The sequence below is a fragment of the Xiphophorus hellerii genome, chromosome 18 (genome assembly GCF_003331165.1).
Source record: "Xiphophorus hellerii strain 12219 chromosome 18, Xiphophorus_hellerii-4.1, whole genome shotgun sequence".
NCBI lineage: Eukaryota > Metazoa > Chordata > Actinopteri > Cyprinodontiformes > Poeciliidae > Xiphophorus > Xiphophorus hellerii.
In genome coordinates, this window is record NC_045689.1 from 19,024,555 (window position 1) to 19,046,159 (window position 21,605).

Consider the following 21,605-nt stretch of genomic DNA (forward strand, 5'->3'; position numbering starts at 1 on the left):
GAGGCTTATATTCTGAGGCAAAAAATATGTGCACTTAGTTGGAGAGGGCTAGGTTTAGAAAATGCCCACCAGTATAACCTGGGATATCTAAAAGAAATCTCTGCATGACTTGTTTCTGATTAATTGTATCTGTATAGTACTTTTATTGTAAATTCATTAGAGCGCAGAGTTGATTCTGCAGAGCTGGAATCTCTGTAAAATCAGATAAGAAGCGATCAGATAAGACTAAGAAAGCACATTGATGGTATTTATATCAAGCAGATCATAATAATAGGAAGTGCCCAAGATATACTGCATTTCCTCTTAAGTTTGAGCTTTAGCTCAGTCATCTTTGCATACGGTATTGTGGTTCACCGTTTTTTCCGGAAGCTCTTTAAAATAACAAATTCCATAAAACTTGGAAAATAGTCAATTTGATTGTTCTAATAAACATAAATTGTGATGTAAAAGTTTTATTGTTTATAACGTTTCTCCTTGCAGGATTGTGAAGGGGCTGGTGCTTATCTGTAGTAGTCATGGGTGAGAGGTAGGCAGCCTGGACAGGTCACCAGGTAACACAGAGATGCACCTTAACAATTGTAATTTGGCGCCACCTGGTGGTGTTAATATTCAATTTTCACTGAAATACAAAACTGTTCGTTTCAGTTTTTTAAAAAAAAGCAGCAATCGCGTAAGGTAATTGACGTGAGTCCTTGAAAACCAAAACAAACTTGTCTCTGTTCCATCTGTCTCTTTAGGACAAAGAATATACAGTTTTTTAAAGATGCCATAGAATGTAGAAACGTATCTTTTTATTATTATTTTAATGAGTGACATTAATTTAAGACTTGCCCATACATAACAAAGACGAATGAATGTTCGAAATATTTAAATCTCAATGTCAGTCAGTTTTAGCTATTAAAAAGCCATTAACACACAGTTGATTCTTTTTCCATCCCATTATTGTAATTTAGATATATCCAGGCCTAAAAAAATTTCCCTCCAAAATGAATAGTCCATTAGGAAAAACTAAAACATAAAAAAATGTTCAGAGATCAAGCAGGGCTCTGTAAAGTACCATTTCATTATAACCGTCGCTTTGCTACTTTTCTAGCAGAACTACATTTCCCAGAATGCACAACATCCAGTGACGTAAAGACTAGGATGAGGTGAAACGGCTATTTTCGGCTTACTACCTGACTGTAAGCAGAAGAACGGTGGCAGCTACACCTGAACCAACGCGGCGTTTTTCCACTCAGAGTGTCAAACTAATTGCGGGTCGCGCTCTCGCTGAGGGTTTCATCTACCTCATAATTTTTGGGTGAGTTTATCGCCATGTTATCATCCGTTCCTACCAGGCTGCTGACGCGAAGGTCGCGCAGCCTGTCACCGTGCGGTCGCGTGCTTCAGACCAGCGCCAGTGGAGCCACGGGTCCATGTTTCCGCGAAACACAGGCGGAGACCAACCGGAACCCTATCGTATCCACGTCCCGTGTATTCAGGAGGGGGATTTTGTCTGAAGAGACTGCTGTTACCAGCGTGAGCCCATCGGTGCAGTACCACCACCTCGCCCCAAGATGGCTGTCAAACCTGGAGAACCGCCGTAGCTCCTGGGCGGCTCTGGCCAGTAGAGGGCGACAAAATAACCAGTATTGGGAGGACAGCAGGCAGAGCGGTGGGAGTGAGAACCGGGGTACTGGTGGGGGTGCCAGCCGAGCAGGGCTGGCCTCAGCTGGTGTGCTGTCAGCCGCAGCAGTGGCCTTCTGCCTGAGGAAAGACTCCGGTAACAAAGGTACACACGTGTTAAGCGGTCATGTTCTCAATACTGCACATAAGTACACTGAAAAGTTAAAAAATATTGTAGAAATACTACAATTAGCTGCAATAAGTGGTCATACACACACTCTCTACTGTGTACTAATGTTATTGTTGTGCTTTTGAAATGACCAGATGATTCTCTTCTTGAGGCAGCAAGAACCAATAATGCACAGGATGTGTCCAGGTACAGCACAAGTTCACACACAAACACTCACCTGCTTTATTGTACATTAATAAGTGATTAGCATTATTTCAGCTACTGGTAGCAAAATATACTAATTTGTCTCAGAATCTTAGAAAATATTGAAAGAATTTTCCATTTATTTGTCTTTCTTAAATTAGTATTTTGTAAAGTCTTTTGTTATAGTTTAAGTCTTGGAAAAGTTCTTTGTGACAGCATCATACAACCTTTGAAAACTAGACTTACACAATCACTTGGATGCTTCACGGGATGTTTTATTTCAACAAAATAAATTATAAGCTGTATTTCAACTATTGGTATAAAAATAGCTGTAAAATCATAAATGTTGAAATAGAAACTATTACTACTAATAATAATAATAAATAATTGTTTGGTGTAACTTTGTAAACTACAATAATCCTGAGCCATTACTAATGTCACTTCTTGTTTATAGGTGGCAATTCAGATTTTATTTTTATTTTTCATCTCAAATTTACAACCTAAACTAATAGATTTGTTTAAAAATATATGATTTCTCCCATTCTTTGTGTTTTTGGTTTTTTTGCCTCAATTACACAATCTTTTAAGATTGTTCAGTGATATCTTCTATTACTGCTGTGTTGTGATACTTTTTAACATCAGTGAATCCCAAAAGTATAATTTCTTCAGAATTTGTTTGATTCATATGAAATGTTAGTATTTCTCCAGCTGGACGAGTAATTTCCAACATATAATTTCACTTCCCCTTTTTGAATTCTGAGCATGTTCATTGAATGTGATCTTTACAGTGCAACGCAATATGTTTGCCACATTCAGCCTGTATGGTCACAAATAAAATGCTGTGTGGACAGTTTCCAGAACAGTCGGGATCATCTACTGTTGTGAAAGCCCATTCTAAACTGTTCTTCAGTTGCAGATCTATCACAAACCACCAGGTGGCAGAGTAGAACCATCTGTTTCTGCAGAAAATGTTCTAAGCATTAATCTCAAACTTTAGGGGTTTTTTCCTCTTACTTTTGTGAAAAGGAGTGTGTTGTAATGCATTATGAAAACATTTTTATAGATCTTAGTCAGATTTCTTTTGCTGATACTTTATTTATTTTACAGAAAATTACTTTAAAATACCATTTATAAAAAAAAAAAAATATATATATATATGTATACCAAAAATGATAACTAATGTCCGTTTTAAATTTGCTAGTCATGTTAATCTGATTTCCTATCATTTATTCAGTTATGCATGATATTCATATACGAATACTATAAATGTTTATTTTAAAGCTGCCTGTGTGTGTTCTGGTTGGTATCTAAATCCCCGTATCTGAGTGTGTGCATAATGTGTGTCTCCACTTTCAGGCTTGGGTTACCTGTCCACATGTGGCAGATGGTGTAGGTGAGAGTGCAGGGAGTCAGCCATTCAGCAGGTCACAGATGTGTTAAGTGCTTTGGTTGAGTTATCAGAAGTGGCGGCGTGTCAGGGTGTGTCTGCTGAGAGACACTCTTTCAAATCAAGGTCTCCTTTTTTTTAAAGGCTTTTAAAAATGCATCACTGCATAAAGGTTTGTTCCTTAACTTACTTAACTCCATAGTTATAAAAATAGATTTTGCATACAGACATTTTAAATACAATTTGTACTGATGGAAAAAATATTCCCTTTTATATATATTTTAAAGTTTACTATTTTAATTATTGCCTTTATTTGGACTGTTTAGTTACAGGACTAAAAGGTAGGTTCTGGTAAGACACATGCAACATGATTCTTCAGCAGTAGCTTAACTTGATGCAACATTTAATGGAAGATGTTCCTGTGCAGTCTGGAAAAGTATTGAGTATTTTCTAGATCTGGATGAATATGTTTAAAGTCCATATGTCAATTAGTCTCTACCTCCATATATCTACTCTTTATCTTCACAGTAATGTTGGCATACTTTTATGGTAAAGTAGGCTTAAATTGGTCTGATAACTAGAAATTTGACTTTGAAAAAGTTTGGAATTTTGATCTGAAAAATAGATAGAAACCTTTTCATCATTGGTGTCAAAATCCAGTCCTTCAGGGCCGGTGTGCTGTAAATCTTAAATGTCTCGGCTTCAACACACCTGAGTTTAATAATGAGGTCATTAGTAGAAAGTAAGAGTTTGACTGCACGCTAAGGAGGTAATTCAACCATTTGATTCAGGTGTGTTGAACTAGAGACACATCTAAAAGTTGAAGGACACTGGGCTTAGAGGCCTGCTGTTTGACACCCCTATTTTAGTTTGACTTGGTATATTTTTAGTGAGATTGAATTTATTGATATTTACTGTAGATTTTAATTGGATCACAAAGTACAATTTCTGAAATATGGGAAAATAAAATGGTAAATGGATTGAATTTATATAGAGCCTTTACCAGTCATACTTTCGACTCAAAGTGATTTACAGTAACTGTCACACTAAGCAACATGCACACATTTATACACCGACTGGTAGGCAACCTAGGGTTAAGTGGGTTGCCTAGCGACACATCAATACATGAGAGCAGAAAGCTGGAATCAAGCTTACAAACTTCCAATTGCAAGACAACCACTTTACCACTGAGCTACAGTTGTGCATAATAATACCAATTAGGCTTCAAGAAGTCCAATTTATCTAAAGTAGATTTTGGTCCAGTGCCGTATTCCTTTTTCAGTGAGATTAAATTGTTTTAGGTTGCCATGCTGGCCCCACTTTTAACTTTTAAGATCTGCATTTTGGCTGGAGCCAATCTGCAGCTGCAGCATCAACCATTAGATCTGTATCCTAACCCTGCTACCTCATGCGGAACAGGTAGTGAAAACGGAGCCAGAGCGAATCGGAGCTGAGTGCAGACCAGAAAGAGGCCACCATGTTGACTGTAAACACCGACACTGCCTGTCTGATCGGCACGAGACGTGACAGAAGGATTCCTTACACAGTCACATCCAGGGGGACAGTGGCACCGCAGAACCTGATGGTGTACCCTGAGGCTAAACCACCCCCAAACACACACACCTGGTCATAGATGCATTAACACGTCAAGACTGGGATAAGAGTGTCTTATGAACAGCCTGTCTTTATTACAATACTCAAGCATGTCGCCTAACTTATTTTAATATTTTTCTCTTTAAATATTTTAGTACGTGTTAAAATTGGAAGAGTTTGTGTTGTGTTTTGCTTTGTCTACTCCCATCTACAATCTTCTGTCATGGACGATATGACTGTAAAATAAAACTTTGTTTTTTCCCCTCAGGCTAATAAAAGAAGGCGTGGATCCAAATCATCGTCACCGGCTGGGATGGACCGCTCTTATGGTGGCTGCAATGAACAGACAGCACAGGTCAATGACTGTTTCTGCCATCTTAAGCTCCGGAATAAGTTGCGTGTTTTAAACTTCTGACTCGCCTCCTTTTGTTTTCACACGTAAGAGTGATGTAGTGGTTTTGAGTAAGACAGCTGCCAGTGTTGGTTATAGTGCGAACATATGTCATCCGTGTTCCTGCTGCAGTTCTTACTGTTACATCTTCAGGAGTGCAAAGTGCAACTTCCAGACTGACAGACGGCATTTACCCGTACCCCCATCCTGCTCCCCTGCAAATTAAATTAGCCTCCTGGCCCATAGAAGATACATAACACAGAGAAGGGCTGAGGTTAAGGCCGGGCCAAATCCAATTTAACCAGCCTTTCTTTCTTTCTTTCTTTGCTCCATCAGGACTCTGAGGTCACTTTACTGGTTAAAGGGTATCCATGAGAGAGAAGCATTATGTGAAATCTGAATATGAAAATAGCTGCAAAGGGACTTGCTTTGATGGACAATAGTAACTAGTTTTATTGTCCTTGATTTGAGATTCAGAAACATCTGAAACAAAACATTTTTCATGGTTTCTAACATATTAAAAATAACTAATTAGATGACTGTTACAAGTGGAAGCACATATTTAAAAAATATACATATTGTAGTAGTGGGATGTGATTAACATTTTAATCGAGGTAATTGCAGGGTTTGTAATCGAAAACTATATACTGGGGAACATTTTCCATTCAAAAACCCTTTTGCTGTTAAATTATTGAATAAATAGACATATGAGCTGTTACTCATTGTTTTGTTATTTAGTTATTTGACCATCAGATTGATGCAAAGTGCTATTTAAAACATTCAGCTTTCAAGTGTTTCAGGAACCCCAGATCATTTACAGAGCTTCTTTGAAAAAATACATTAGAAATGTAGACTGCGGTCGCTGACATTAGTTGTTTTTTTTGGGGGGGGGGGAGGTCTGTGCTGTTTTGCATTGAGATGGTATTTTAGGCTTTAATAGCTTTTGGTGATAGGCCAACTCCTTTTTGCACACAACATAGCCTTTTCCAAGATCCCATCAGATTGTCTTTTAAAGCAAAAATTAGAACCAAATTCGCAAAAAGAAGCAACTTTGTCATTCATTGCTGTTTTTTTTTGTGGATACCGTTTATGCGTCAGATTAATGGGCTTACCAGATACAAGGAGATGCATGGAAACTTTGTATGAAAAAAGAGAGAAAATGCAAATGAGTAAAAAAAAAATTAAACATGTTAAATTCAAAGTAATTAATCAAAATTACCATATTACAGTCCCAGACTTTGTTTCCTGTCCTGCTATAATATCTATCTGTCTGCCCATTCATCAGTTTGTACATCATCCACTCATCCACCCATCCACCTCTCCTTTTATTTTAGAGAAGACAGAATTTTGAGGTGAAAAATGTGTTTGTGCCCTGTATTTAGATCTCTTGAGCTGGCTGTTTGTATCTGGATAACATATTGATTGTGTGTCACTTTGTGTTTAATGACGCGACTGTTGGTGTGTCAAATGTTTTTGGATACAAATATGATTGTCTGTGCCTCTTCATCCAATGTCTGTGTTTCACTGCAGGTTGTGTGTTTGTGTGTGTGTTTGTGTTATGAGCGCTATAACTCAGCAAGACAGACACTCCTCTGTGTTTAATCCAGTCTTCCAACCCCCCAGTGTGCCGTCACTGCTGCAGGGAAGACAGAACATTGGTCCTCGCGCATCACTCATATCGAACACACAGACACCCACGCACACTTTATGTGCACTCACATAACAGCCACACATAAGCAAGGAAGCAAGGGGAGGTTATACCAAATATCTTACAGGCCAACTGCCTATTACTCAGCCACACACAACTTTATTTGCAGCTGTTAAGTGAAAACACTAGAAACATTAGTCATGAACAAGGTCTTGCCTGTAGCCAGAATGTCAGTTTTTATCTCATTCTTGAGTTACTCTGTTCTTCATTTGTAATGTTGTTATTTTTCTGGACTCGAAGTGGTTTTTGGAGCTAAATATTTCCAGGATTTCACCACTTAACTCTCCTAGTTAAAATGTTGGAGTGGGTAGTATCCAAAATGCAGCCTTACATTTGTATCCAAGGGTTTGGGCGTGGCTTTTGGAGGGAGTTATGGACGAGTTAAGGGTAAGACATCGGCTGTGGGGGTGTGTGTGTTTGCTTAGCTTTGATGTAGAATTAAATCGGGGAGGCGTATGGCCTGAACCTCTGTTTGCACTCTTTAACACACAATACACATCTCCATCTCCCTTTCTCTTCCTCAGTCCCTCCCTCACTGCATTCACGTGCACAATAAGGGCTTAGCCAAGTGTAACGCCTGTTGACCATTCCAACCAGCCGGCCGAGTGACTGACTGGGTGTGAGTGGGATAGAAACGAAGCAGAGGAATAGGGGAATGAGTATATGAGTGGGCTTGTGAGAATAGAGAGAGGGATTATGGTTTTGGAACTAAGTTTTGGTTTCTATAAAACGTAAGCTTTTGGGAGAATGTCTGGCTTTGTCACATAATCATTTACGATATTTTGAGCATAATTTCAGACGCGTCTACCAGTATCTAACTTTTTTTTTTTTTTTTACCCCTCTAGGGGGCTTTTGTGGGCTCTAGTGTCCCTTATATGACAGTAGGTTGACAGGAAACGGGGAAGGAGAGGGGGGAAGACATGCGGCAAATATCGTCGGGTCCGGGAGTCGAACCCGCGACAGCCATGTCGAGGACTCAAGGCCTCCAAATATGGGTCGCGCTAACCCCTACGCCACCACAGCACGCCCAGTATCTAACTTTTAAAGGCACATAAAACTGCACTATGTAAGGGGTTATGACTTAAGATTGTTCGGAGATTATACTAATGTCATATTAAGCAGATAGTGCTTTTGGAATTTATTATTTAAAGCTAAATTTTTCTTAACTGATTTTAGAAGAAAAATTGCATCATCTTGAATTCTTATAGGTTTTAAAAAATTTTAAAACAGGCAATGTGTTTGACTAATTCTGCCTGTAATTTACAGAAAAACATACTCAGATTTAGTCAACTATCTGTCTGATGTGATCCTGTGAATGTGCTTCATTGTTTGCTGAAATTAGTAACAAATACTAAACAAGTGCAGAGAAACAGTTTATGCCTCTCTGATCCCAGGTCTGAACTAGGTGAGGGCGGGGGCAAGTGAGGTCCAGCTTCTGGTCCAGGTGGTTTGAGACATGGATGGTCAGTTCAGCTCCGGTGTCTTGTAGTAGAACAAGGAAGGCGGAAGCCTTTGTTTCCCGTCTTCCCTCCAGGACTGGATTAAAAAAAACAAACACCAGCCGTCGTGTATGGCTGCCTCTCACCTGGCCACAGAGCTCAGGCAAAGAATAGAAAGTGCATCAAGACTTTATACTATCTTCTTGATTTTTGAGTAACGATGGGTCATCACAATGGGCCACAACTGTCAAGTAGCACTGCAACGCGCGAGCGATCCATCTCTCGTTTCTTTCCAACATAATGAAAAAATAAAAGCACAAACACAGCATAAGTGACTTGCTAAGCTTTGGCAAACATGGACATTTTATTGGACAGCCTTGTGTACACTAGAGGCTAATAAAATACTGATTCTTACATTGGCTTTGACTGCACTGCTAAATCAAACATAACATTAAAAAGAATAGGGTTGGTAGATAATTTACCTTTTATATGAGGTTCTGTCCTTTAACATTGTTGTTAAACCTAATTAACCTTTTCATGTCTTTAGTTTGGGCTCAAATTACATCTGTAACTCCTCTCCTGACTGTCTGAAATAAACTTAGACACTTGATCATCAGTTGATTAGTAAAACTATAAACTGCTTTTAAAAGCTCATTAGTTTTAGTACTGTCCTGCTTAATTAAATCTCCATTCCGTTTTTCTCTTTAGCATTGTTTTCTTCCTTTTATTCCCTCCTCATCCTTCTCTGGAGTCTTCCTCTCTTTATCTTCCCCTGTGTTTATCTTTCTTATACCATTAAACCTTTTCAGACCATCTCCTCTCTTCACACAGCCCTGCCCACCCTGGTGTGACCAAACTTAGTTTGAAATTGTGTCAAAAGGCGTCTTCCATGTGTTTGTAGAAGTGCTTGCAAGGATGAGAGAGACGCCCTCTGTAGGTCATTCTCCCCAACCCCACCCCAAGCAACATTGATACAGTAACAAAAGGAGACCCCTGATAGTTTTTATAAGCCTTTAGCCAAGTCAAACACAAAGACCTGTCCAAAAGGTTCACCCCCTTATTACCCCACATGTTTCCTTTGTTCTTCTATTTTAGTACAAATAACCAGAAGTGCCCATGATCTGGATTTTATGAAAAAAAATAAAAAAGATTAAGCTTTCAAGCAGATAATGCTTCCAGAATGCTTGTGTATTTAAAGTCATTGTAAACCTAAATTTCAATGCCATTAAAATCTAAAGAGGTGTTGTAGACTGGTTGATTAGAGAGAAATATTAAAATTTACATGGGTTTAGGCCTAAGGTTTTTTAAAGAATATTTGGTAGATATTTTATATAGAACTTAATAAAAGGATAAATAAAATTTCATATGGTGTAAAAGTCACACAATTAGGTTTAGGGTCCTCTCTTATTACTAAGCATCTACTTCTTTTTTGTTATATAGTCTAAATAAATTCTGCACCATTTTGCAGAAGAACCCTGAGGCCATATTTTATCTTTTTTTTTTTGTCTTGTAACCAGGTTGTTATGTATTGCAAATTTTTTGCTCAGGTCCCTCTTGAAAATGAGATCTAGATCTCAACGGGGTTTACCTGATTAAATAAAGGAATATATATAAACATGTCCAAAGTTGAATTAAATTTTAAGGCTTGTTACTTAGTCTTAGCCAAAACTTTAGCATCAATAATTGTGTAAATCATCCATCCATTTGTCCGTTCTCTCTTCCTTTCTTGCTTGGTTCCTTACATTTTCTATATTCAAAGTCTTACTGTGGTAGAATAGTCAAATTTTATATTAACACCTAACAAATCTGAGTTGTGTGTAGGAAGCTGCAACATATCTTCAGGGGTGATGTTTTTAACCACCACCCCTCTCATGCTGTCAACCCTGTCAGCACACCATTGAGAATATTTTTGTTTCTGTGTGCTCATGCGTAAATATGTGTCTCAGGGTCAAAGCCAATGCCCACGTTCATGGTAAAGAATAAAAGTGAGCTTAGATGGAGAGACGGTACCTGAAATATCCGCTAGGTCACAGTCAGTGGTGTTGCTGAGGTTGTTGTTTGCTTTAAAAGGCGGTCCGCTCCAGTGAAGGGCTACTACACACACATTCCCACCTCATCACACGGGCCCCCATCAGTGCCGGAAATGGGCCTGACCCTTGCCCCCTCACTCTGCACATATGTATGTGTTAAAAGACATACAAATGTGAACTGAAGAAGAAAAAAGAGGAAGTGGCCATTGTATTCTATCTCAACATAACGAGATAGAATACATGAAAGCGAATCAGGCGAAAGTGTTATGGTCAGTTTGACAAAACCGAACATTTGCATGTTTCTGTGTTATGATATCTGAGAAAGAAAAGGTCAGGATAAAAAAGATGATTAGTCTGGTATTCCATCTGACTTTCCTCAGAAAGCATGAAAAAGAAGCCACATTGTTTATGAAAGTGTTGTAAGATATGAATATAGAAAACATTATTTAAAACTGTGTTTACACAAAGTAACAGAAAAATTACCCAGACATAAAACTCTATAATGAATTCAACCCATTAATTGTTGAATTTTAGTTGAAAGTGCTGCTGTGGATTCTGATGTAGCATGATTTTAAAAACTTAGAATTGAACAGATTACGACGCTAAAGTGTCTGTGTTTAACAGTTAAGTGGCTGCTGGTCAGAATAAGGCTGCTAAGAAGTCCCATTAGGTCTAATGTGGGATTCTCGTTAATTTGTTGTCAGTTTTTTTTTTTTGTCTTTATATTTAGAGAAGACGAGGAGATACAAGGCTTTTTGCTTCATTCTTACTCAATTGAACAGTCAAGTTGAGGAAGCAACACAGCTTGAACATTTTTGTTGAAAAAGGATGGAAAAAACAAACAAACTTCCAAATGTGACTAAAAAATGAAAGGTGAACAGAAATCTTCAAGACGATGCCTCTTGATGTCTAAATGTAGTTAGACAAATGAAAATGACACTGATCAGAAGGGGATGAACAAGCCTGACTTTCAATGTGTTTCTTTAGGGAAACATTGAGATAGGTCTGTCCAAACTGAAACCGGCAAGAAAAACAAATATCCATGAGCATCCAGTGTTTACAACATGCAAGCTGACATAAAGTAATAATTTCTTTAAATGGTCAAACCTGTTTAGTGAATGGTTATTGACTGATTTTACATTACATAAGGTTTTTATGTCTTTCAAGTAGAAGAGTCTTGCTTTCTTTAATGACGTCTTTGTGTCCTGAGCCTAAAACAAAATCTCTGCATTCAGAAATTAGGAAGCAGAAAAGAAATGTGTCTTTTCTTCGATTCTTTTTCAGTGCGGTGAAAGCTCTTCTTGAAGCTGGAGCCGACCCGAATGCCGGAGACGACTTCAACAATGTTTATGACACTTCAAGGGAGAAAGGCATCCACTCTCTGGAAGGTAGCAAAACTTCACAGCTGCCTTCTTGTGTGTGTGTGTTGTTGTTTTATTACACACGCTAACCTGCAGATATTATGAGACGTAATAATTTGCATAAGAATTTACATTTATGCACATGTTCGATTCCTTCTGTATTATTTATTTTATATATTCGGTGACAACTAATGTATTTTTTATTTGTTTTTGTTCCAAGCTACTCAGTTACTCACACAAATACATGCATGAGGGCGCACACACATATGCAGCGACACTTTACCCCCCACCATCCAGTCTGTGTTGGGTTTCTGCAGACATATTTATACGGGATATGTATATTGCAGACATTTATATGGCTGTCAGGTTTGGGTCCACGTGGGGCCGGCATAGCGTGGGGAAGCGTTTCCCAGACGCTCACTGATGGATGGGCTAGGGGGGTCTGTGCGACGCTTTATTGGGTTAGCCATGATTATCCCACCCTGTGTTTCACGCACACATGCACACACTGCAGAAGGAGACTATCAGAGAGGATGAGGAAGACTGATGAAGCAAGGAAGGAGGGAGAGAGGAAGGCACTGAAAGAATAAGGATGAAAAGAAGGTTAAAGATGGAGGAGTAGGAAGATGTGGATGTTTAGGGGGTTGCAGGGAATGGGGTGGGAGAAAGATACCAGGAGTGGAGAGGAACTCTGGAAATGGATGAGGCAAAGTTATAAGGATGGAGGGAGGGGAAGGTGATGAAAGATTTTGATGGACACAAGAGGAGAGAAAAGAGGCAGAGAAAATAAAAATGGATGATGGAATAGATGAATGTTTTTATGAAACACAACTAAGGACAGAGTGATAAAGCATCTCTATTATTACAAAAGAACGGAGAAAGAAATCTCCTAATACATAACCTGGACTATACTATGATGTTAGACAGTAGAGATAAAATTTGGGGGGACAATTGCTAGATAAAGAAAGATCTTCTAGATTCTGGTTCATTATCTCTTCTGTCTCTATACACGTTTTATATAGTGCTGGTATCCAGAGAGGATGAATTCAGCAGCAGGCTCAGCAGCAGAGCTGGTTTCCGTGGCTGCACCGCGCTTCACTACGCCACACTGGCTGATGACCCACACGCTGTCCGCATGCTGCTGGAGGCTGGTAGGTTGCTACTCCCAACCTCAAAAAACCTGTCAGATTCTAACCTGGAGACCAAGGAGGATCTCAGAGTTATGAGGATCCCAAAAAGTGCAAGTGTTGAAGATTTCGGTATACAGTGTCCTGGTCAGTTCAGCCTAAATCCGTACTTTATGTCTACATACAGAGTCCTCTGTTTGGTGGAAAAAGTAAAACACTGAACACGCCATCTGCTCCAGAAAGCATAGTGGTGGCAGCATCATGTTGTGGGTATGGTTTCCATTAGAAGGGCCTTCTTCAGAAGATGATCAATCCTGAAAGAAAAGTTGTTGGTGACGTCAAAAGACTTGCGTCAGGAAACAGTATGTTTTAGGTGTTTTGCTTTTGCCTGACATAAATGAATGAATGACTAATTGGTTTCTACAGCACCTGATGGCATACTGAGGAGGTGGTCCAACCATGTGATGTGGCGAATTGGCTCTGAGGACCAGGACTCAGAAACACGGTGTAGATCACATTAAATCATTAAGTGTTAAAATGGGCCAGGCCTAAACCTAGGAGGATATTTGGCAAGACTATAAAACTCCTGTTCATAGATCTCTTCTGTCAATTCTGACTGAACCTGATACATTTTGAAAAGAGGAATTGGAAACAGTAGTGTTCTCTAGATCAGTGTTTTCCAACCCTGGTTTTCAAGGCACACTGCCCTTGAAAACCAGGGCAGACTGAAGCATGTGCTGAAGCAGAAATTTGAATCAAGATGTTATTATTGAGAAAAAGACATCTTTCTTGGGGATTAACGACAAAAAGCAGTTTTTTCCTGAACTGTTGGCATCAGCTTTAAAAAACTGAAACAATTTTTTTCTTTTTCTCTTCTTGTCTGAAATGTTTCCTGTGTTTAAAAAACACTTAAAAATGATAGTTATGAGAATGGCTTCCATGGTCACAGAAATAACTATGAAATAACAGAAATAAATAAAATAGAATCTCACTTTGTTATCAATTAAATAAGTTGCTATAATTGATATAAAAAGGTTTACAAAACTCATCTAGAATGCATCATTTGTTCATCTTTCCCAGCCCCCTTTACACCTGTCGTTGACTCAGCTCCACCAGCATGCAGACACACATGCACACACACCCTGGGGCAGCGTATCTTGCTCTGCTTCCAGCTGAGCTGTTCTTAAACAAGCTATGCCTTGTTGAACTGTGAACACAGAACGTGCCCTTGGGATATCTCCACAACTGCAGGAAGTGTTTTTACATGATGTTATATTACATATGCCATGTGTGTTTGTACACTTACACTTCCATTCAGTTACCATACATATATATTCATACATTCTGGGATTGGTTTTTTTTCTCTTTTTTTTAGCTTGGAAACGACATTCAGTTGTTTCTTTTTAGGTTGATTGCATCTTTAATAAAATACCATTCCTTTTTGGACAAAACACCCCTAACCACCTCAAACCCACACAAAAGCCTGTATTAATGTCTTGCTTATGTTTATGATTGATGGCGCATCTGAAGCTCTGTCCCCCGTCCCTCCCGTCTCAGCCCCACATCTGCGAGTGCGCTTAAACAAATCACTTCGTCTAACTAGATCAAATGTTCTGCAGAAACATTTTTGAATTAAAAAGGTAAGAAATTTCACAAAGCAGGGACATTTGTTTTAAGACAATCAGATTAATGACAGATTTGGTTGTTGCCCGGGCGACGGGGGTCTTTTGCTGGCTTGGCGCCACCATCATGGCCAATAACATTCAAAAACGTAGCAAGCTTTCAATCGCCCTCATTGCTGTTACCTTCTGCAAATTTATGCAAAGTAGGAGACTTTTATAAAGTATTATCTTATGATTTCTGTTAAACAATTTTGACAAACCTTAAGGTCTTTCTTTTTATTCTTCCTTTATTTGCCTTACATCCTTCTTAGTTTTGCATCATGTTGAAAAAGTTGGGTTAGGTGTCATTTGGTCTTCTTATCTGTCTTTATCTTGATGCACTGTATGTGTTCATGCCTTTCCTTTAGCTTGTTATTTCCCCTGTGTTTGCATGCACCCACGTTACTCCTGTAGCTGTGGGTTTGCTCTTTTGGCCTGAGCTGGACCTTGGCTCCCATCTTCATCCATCACAGTCTCCAGGCCGACCCTCAGGCTTCACCGCGTCCTACAGTCTTCCCACCCTACCTGCAGCACCTCTCTAGCTGCTCCCCCTGCTCCACATCAGGCCTCTGGCCAGGGGCACTGAGTAATGGGTAACTCTGTAGGTGGTGGGAGGCCAGAAGAGACACACACATGCTCACTGACGCACAAAAACAGACACAGGAGCAACACATATGCATAAAGACCAGCAGGGGCTCTCTCCCACCAGCTGCAGAGAAAGAGAGGGAGGAGGAAATGGGAAAGAGGAGGGAATCCTAATAGGCATAACTAAAGCACTCCTAATGAAGGGATGTGTGTGATTGTGTGTGGGTGACACAGAAAGAAAGCCAATGTTCAGCTGGGATATGTGTGTGTATGGGTGTCTACTTGTGTGTTAGTGTTGATCCTGTTATAAAGTGCTATGGCCCAGAGGGTTGGCCTGATATTAAAGCCCTAAATGATGCTATTTATTATGTCCACAGTGTGTGTTTGTGTGTGTGCGGTGTGGGGTGCTTTATTGCTTTGCTCCCTCATGTTTTTGTTGTTTGGGGGACTGTTAGTGGTGTATTGTTGTCAGGATCGATAGCTTTGGGAGCGGGTCGTGAAATTTAAGGATTTATCAATAATCAGCACAATGATTATTAGTCTCTGCAGTCCGGCCTCAGAGTAATAAGATCAGCCATTACCTGCATTGATTATATCCCATCTCTGCTAGAGAGTAACTTTGGACGATGGGTATTGTAATTTTTTTTATATTGCTTCCCTTTGATCAACTACAGCCATCACCAACTACTCATTAATGACAGATTTCATATAATTTTTTTTTTACACTTTTGTAAACTTTTTACAGATAATTTTTAATTCATAAATCATTTTATTGATAACTACAGGCTTCATTACGTCAAACATACAGTTGGTTTGTGTCGATACATAAACATTTTTATTTTTGCAAACAATTCTCATAATTCAAATGCCAAAGATTAGAGTCTGATGTTTACATAATAGTTGAGCTACATTAACTGTGTGACATATTTAAGTTTTGTAGTTGGAATCTATCTGGCAGGATTTTATAGTGATCATGTGACCTGTAAAGGTCCAGTGCTTGTAAATGTATTCTTTCCTCTAAATCGTTTCACATTTTACAACAAATGTCAATCTACTTCATTGAGAATTTCTGTGCGCGACCGATACAGAACATTTTCTTATCTCAAAGGGAACAAGTTTTTAAAAATTTGTAGCAAGGAAAATCTAAAAAGTGCATAACATATTCAACCCTTCGTAATCAGACTTTGCAGCGTCCATATTATTTGATTTAAACCATTCCATGTAAGTATTTTGAATGGCCCAGTCAAAGTCTAAATCCAATTTCAGCTGAGAAATTGTGGCAAGACTAAGGGCTACATGAGATTAGAAATACTATTGATATGTATGGGGCAGATGATACAAGTTATGGCATATGCCTGCTTTCTTTCCTCTCTTTCTCATCTGTGGCTCCATCGCTCTGTGACCTCTAGCCTATTAAGCAATGTCATTTGTAACCACTGTGAGCATCTGCTGCCATGAGACTGTCCAACTTACTAAACATTATATTAGCATGAAAAATACAAGTTCATATTTGAAATACATTAGGCAACTATTATTCTACAATCACTTGCACCCACTGATATTACAATGATACATTTGGTATATAAATATATCATTCTGAACATCAACTCTGCTTTAGCACGAGTTGATGTTCAGCTTTTATTGCTGTTACTAATGTTGACTTTCTGCTTGCAGCAAATGAAAACCCAAACATTTAATTTATCAGAAAATTAGAATATTGCACCAAACCAATAAAAAAGGGGTTTAGATACAGAAATGTGGGCTCCTTAAAAAGTTTAATTCCTGCTTAAAGATTGTTATTTTCAAAAGGTACATTTAATATGATAAGAGTCTCATTATGTCATATTTTAATTTGACATGTACCTCTGGTTTCCAAAGTGTGAACTCATCAAAGGCTAAATACAAATGTATGCCAATTTTTTTGAAAAACTAATTGTAAACCACATGTACATTTCTTTTCAATTTTAGTTATATATGACTTTCTGTGGCTTAAACATATAAAATCCTTAAGAAATAGATAAAAATGATGGAGCACAATGCAGAAGACACTAAACCTCCTGACCAATCTCTATCTAGGGCTGCCACACTTTGCACCTGCTGTGACATTATTCTAATTCAGCATTCATAGTCTTACTCCATTTACTACTATTTTCTTTTACTGAACTTGTTGCTAAGGTTAAACAACCTGCTGTGTGTTTAGTTGGTACAAGAGTCCAGGGTCTTAGTGCCTGGTTGGAGAGGTCATGGGTGAATTATTGGCACACGTTGCAGATATGAAACCCCCTACAGAGGCATTGCATGGGTCTTCCAACTCACTGCAGAAGGCCTCAGTAATCATTAAACCAGTTTGACCTCTTAACACCATCTTCACTAGACAATCTCTGTTCTTCCTACTGAAGTGTGTCTGTATTATTTTAATAGGATGAAAAATGGCTGCTAAATGAAACTAAACTGTTAATGATTTTGATATTATGTATCAACTGTAAATTTGTATTGTATCGCCTATAGGTGCCAACCCGCTGCAAACCAATAGTTTGGGACACACGGCCCGGGCTTATGCAAAGGAGGGAGAAGTCAACACAGTTCTGCAGGAGTGGGAGGGCAAGGTATAACCCACAGTGCGCTTTCATGCAAGCACAGTGATTCATTTCATTTTGTTTGCATCTAATCTCTGCACAATGTGCAAGCAATTTTTATTCTTCCAATTGTCCCTCTTCCTAGTCTGAAATTCTCAGGTCTATTCACTCGATGGACATCTGTCTCAGTGACTTCACATCGTGCTCACTGGCCGACACTCCTCAGGAGGTCTGTGTCTGTGTCGTCACTGACTGACAGCTGCTGTTGAGTATTTAAGTTTTAAAAGCTGGTAGAGGTTAACTGGGGTCAAAACTGTGATTGAGAACAGAGCTAAGTCATTGGTGAGGACATGTTGTTTTGGGTTGGAAGTATTTAGATGAATTTTTGTATCTGCCTTCAGATCTTTAGTTTTGGTAGTTTTGGTGAAGCTTTGACCTGTTCAGTGGATCCCAATTGGTCTTTAAGTACCATAATATAAGAATTTATAAGAACAGGATAAAAAAAAATATAGTAAACATACGTTAACTTTCAGATCACAAAGTTTGAAGGATTGAAAATAATAAAGATAAATTTCAAGAGTAAATTCCACCTGCATAAATAATAGAGAATATGAATGGGTGTAAATTGCAGCTGAGACATAACGGATAGTTCACTGTTGGTAAAACTTTTCAGTTAATATACCAGATTTAACTCTATTTTCAGATACACAAATTTACTTTTGATGTCACATATGTTGACATCCATACTGCACATTTATTTGTTTTACAAGCTTGCATAATTGACTTCTTTGTTGTTTCAAGATATACTGTTTTCTACTCTCTGTTTTCACCCTTTGCGGAATGATCATTTTTGTGGTTCGTCTATGTGTAACCTCTGCTCTACAATAACAGCTCTCTGGAGATGGTGAAAGTGATAGGTGTTATTAGATTTTGAAGCTGTTTATAAGCTTGTGTAAAACATGTCATAAAAGGCAAGCCTGTGACATTTCTATGTAGTTTTCAAAGCTTTCTGGACTATAGTTGAGCTCTGATGTGCAAAGAATAATGTATAATTAAGGTTTTATGCAAAGAAAATACTCGTTATTGCTTTATAGGGAAAGGGATGCACATTTTGACATTTTTTAAAACACAAAATGATCTCTGCTGCTGAAAAAGTAGATTTACTTTCTTTATTAATCATGTTTTACAATGTGAAGAAATATGCCTTTTTTTGCTTTCATCTTCTTTAGCTCACTTTCTCCATATGTCCATTTATGCTTCACCATTATATAGTAGTGCAAGTAGGTCCTGTCTTTTTTTTTTTTTTTTTTTTAATAAAACTCAAGTTGCCCTGCGACAGACTGGCAACCTGTCCAGGGTGAACCCCGCCTCTCGCCCGGAACGTTGGCTGGAGATAGGCACCAGCACCCCTCCTGACCCCTCTAAGGGACAAGGGTGTTAGTAAATAGATGGATGGATGGATGGATGATGGATAAAACTCAAGTTATCCATAGTTATCCACCAGCTTGACAGCAGGCTGCAGCTAAGCAAGATGGAGAGAGAGAATAAACAGTTTGCCTCCACTGCAGGGGGAAAACCTGGAGTCTAAGGAGACAAAAAAGAGAAGGATAAATGAGTCATGGGGTGGCTGTGAGAAACAAAGAGAAACTAAACAAGTACAAAGCATCGGAGGGGAAAGCACAGGTAGAGGAGGACCTGTGTTAGGAAAGGTTTTAAAGAGAGGGGATGAAATGAAGAACGTAGAAAATGGATCACTGCAGCTTTGTGATTTAAAACATTATAAAATAAAATAAAGGGATAGATGCTTTTTATTTAATAAAATATATGAAGGAATATTTGCGGTTTACAACCCGTTTGATTTTGTGGACCAGGCTTTGGAAGAAAAATAATTTTTGTGCGATTTCTGTGTTTTTACAGCATCACTCAGGCAGAAATATTTTCTATCCATTCTAATGAAAGTTGTATCCATCCATCCACCAAGACCCTTCTGTGTTTCTTGAATTTTTAAGAATTTAAGTCAAACAGGATAAATTCCTTTTGTGAATATTTCTGTATATAATTGAAAAAAAACATGTAATCTGAGTCTGAAAGGTAGGGGAATTGAAGTTGATGAAATGTGTAGGAACTCTCATGAGAATGGCACAATAATACTGACTTAATATTTTGGACTTCTAAAGTGTTAATTTTTATTCTTACATCTTTTGTTATGCATCACCTCCTTTACATCCCAAATTAAAGCTCTGCTGCAATACACCACTAATATTGCTTTATTCCCATTCTTTATAATTTCAGATTTCTCATGTTTAAAACAAGTTTTTATTTTGATGTTCTGAAATTTTCATTTTGTTTCAAGAATCTCTCACTCATCTTGTTTTGTTTGCTGTTTGTGTTTCTTTCCCAAAAATTTCCTTAATTTGATATTTCGTCTCACTATGCAGAGAGACTCCACTCCTATCTGACACATTTTAAAACAGTCATTGTGTTTTTATGATTTAAGAGCAACAACACCATTTAAGTCCCCAGTTTTTTGGGATTTTATAAACAGTAAAACATGTAAACACCCTAGACAAGCAGAGACTCAGTCATTCGTATAAGAAAATAGGCAGCAGGGAGAAACACGCGAGTCCGTGTTCATGTCGGACTCGCGTGACGAGCGAGTCACATTCCTAACTTGCACCACCGGCACTGAGCAGCAGAAGCACAGTATTTATTTAGTCTTTTAGCCTCCGTTTGAAAGCCTATTACACTTTGATTTCCCTCAATACTCCCTCATACATCTCCTCCCGCTTCCAGACTCATTGACTCTCTTGTGAGCTGATCTTTTTCATCTCTGCTTAGTTTAAGGAGCTGCAAGCGCGTCGAGAGGCAGAGGAAAGGAGGAGGTTCCCCCTGGAGAGGAGGCTGAAGGAGCACATCATCGGTCAGGAAGGGGCCATCAATACCGTGGCTTCAGGTACACACTTGCACAGAGACAATTATAAAGGGATGTTACAGAATGCATGCAGAAAACGTCTGCAGGTGCATGTTGGAGCTTCACTTTACAACATGGCTGTCTTCGCATTGATGCCCTTGTTTGTGTTTTGTACTCTTGTCCGTTTTCCCTCCTGCTCTCCTCTCTTCCCTGCAGCTGTAGGCGGGATCAGACAGACCGGCGGAGGCTGTAATTGGTTAATTGTGATGAATGAGCTGTCTGTCAGTTGTGCACAGGTGTTGTGTGTGTGTGTGTGCGTGTGTGTGTGAGACAGCTGAAGAGGCCAGGCTTGGAGCCGCCAGTTAACACAATTACAAAGAGAGGATACATACTACAGACCCTATACCCCTCCTCCTTTTCTCCTTCTATCTTTCTGCTTACCCCCATTCTATCTCTCTTTCCTTTCCCTTTGCTTTCTCTTCTTCTCTCTGTTTGCCATGAATATCCATCTCTCAGCTCTCACTCAGCCTTCTTTTCTTTTCAACTTTGTAGCTTCTAAATGTCTTAGAGCTGAAATGATTAATCAGATTAATTTGGTATTAATTATTTAATGAAATAATCGTTAACTAATGTAGTATTCTTTTAATGGTTAACAGGAGTATGCAGACTAAAAAAAATTGCCATTTGCTGAAAGAACAACATATTTATAGCAGTAATTAAGCCAAGAATGTACAATATTTAGATTTAGATATATTTTCCATTTAAGATGAAAAACCTTCTTTGTCTATAAACATGTTCTACGCAGAACTCCTCCAGTATCATAGTTTTAGCTTCACCTGGTCCAAATTCTTTTTAGAA

The 21,605-nt window shown here is 38.6% G+C and overlaps 1 protein-coding gene across 1 annotated transcript in view; it reads left to right on the forward strand.

The window, feature by feature from the left end:
* Positions 1-490: 490 nt before the first annotated feature.
* clpb (ClpB family mitochondrial disaggregase) overlaps positions 491-21,605 on the forward strand; it is a 34,636-nt gene continuing 13,521 nt past the window's right edge. The window contains exons 1-7 of the mRNA XM_032590733.1: positions 491-1,771; positions 1,930-1,981; positions 5,227-5,313; positions 11,811-11,914; positions 12,910-13,038; positions 17,769-17,866; positions 20,675-20,789. Of these exons, the coding sequence (XP_032446624.1) occupies positions 1,315-1,771; positions 1,930-1,981; positions 5,227-5,313; positions 11,811-11,914; positions 12,910-13,038; positions 17,769-17,866; positions 20,675-20,789 (1,042 nt within the window). The 5' untranslated portion in view covers positions 491-1,314. The remainder of the gene's footprint in view (positions 1,772-1,929; positions 1,982-5,226; positions 5,314-11,810; positions 11,915-12,909; positions 13,039-17,768; positions 17,867-20,674; positions 20,790-21,605) is intronic.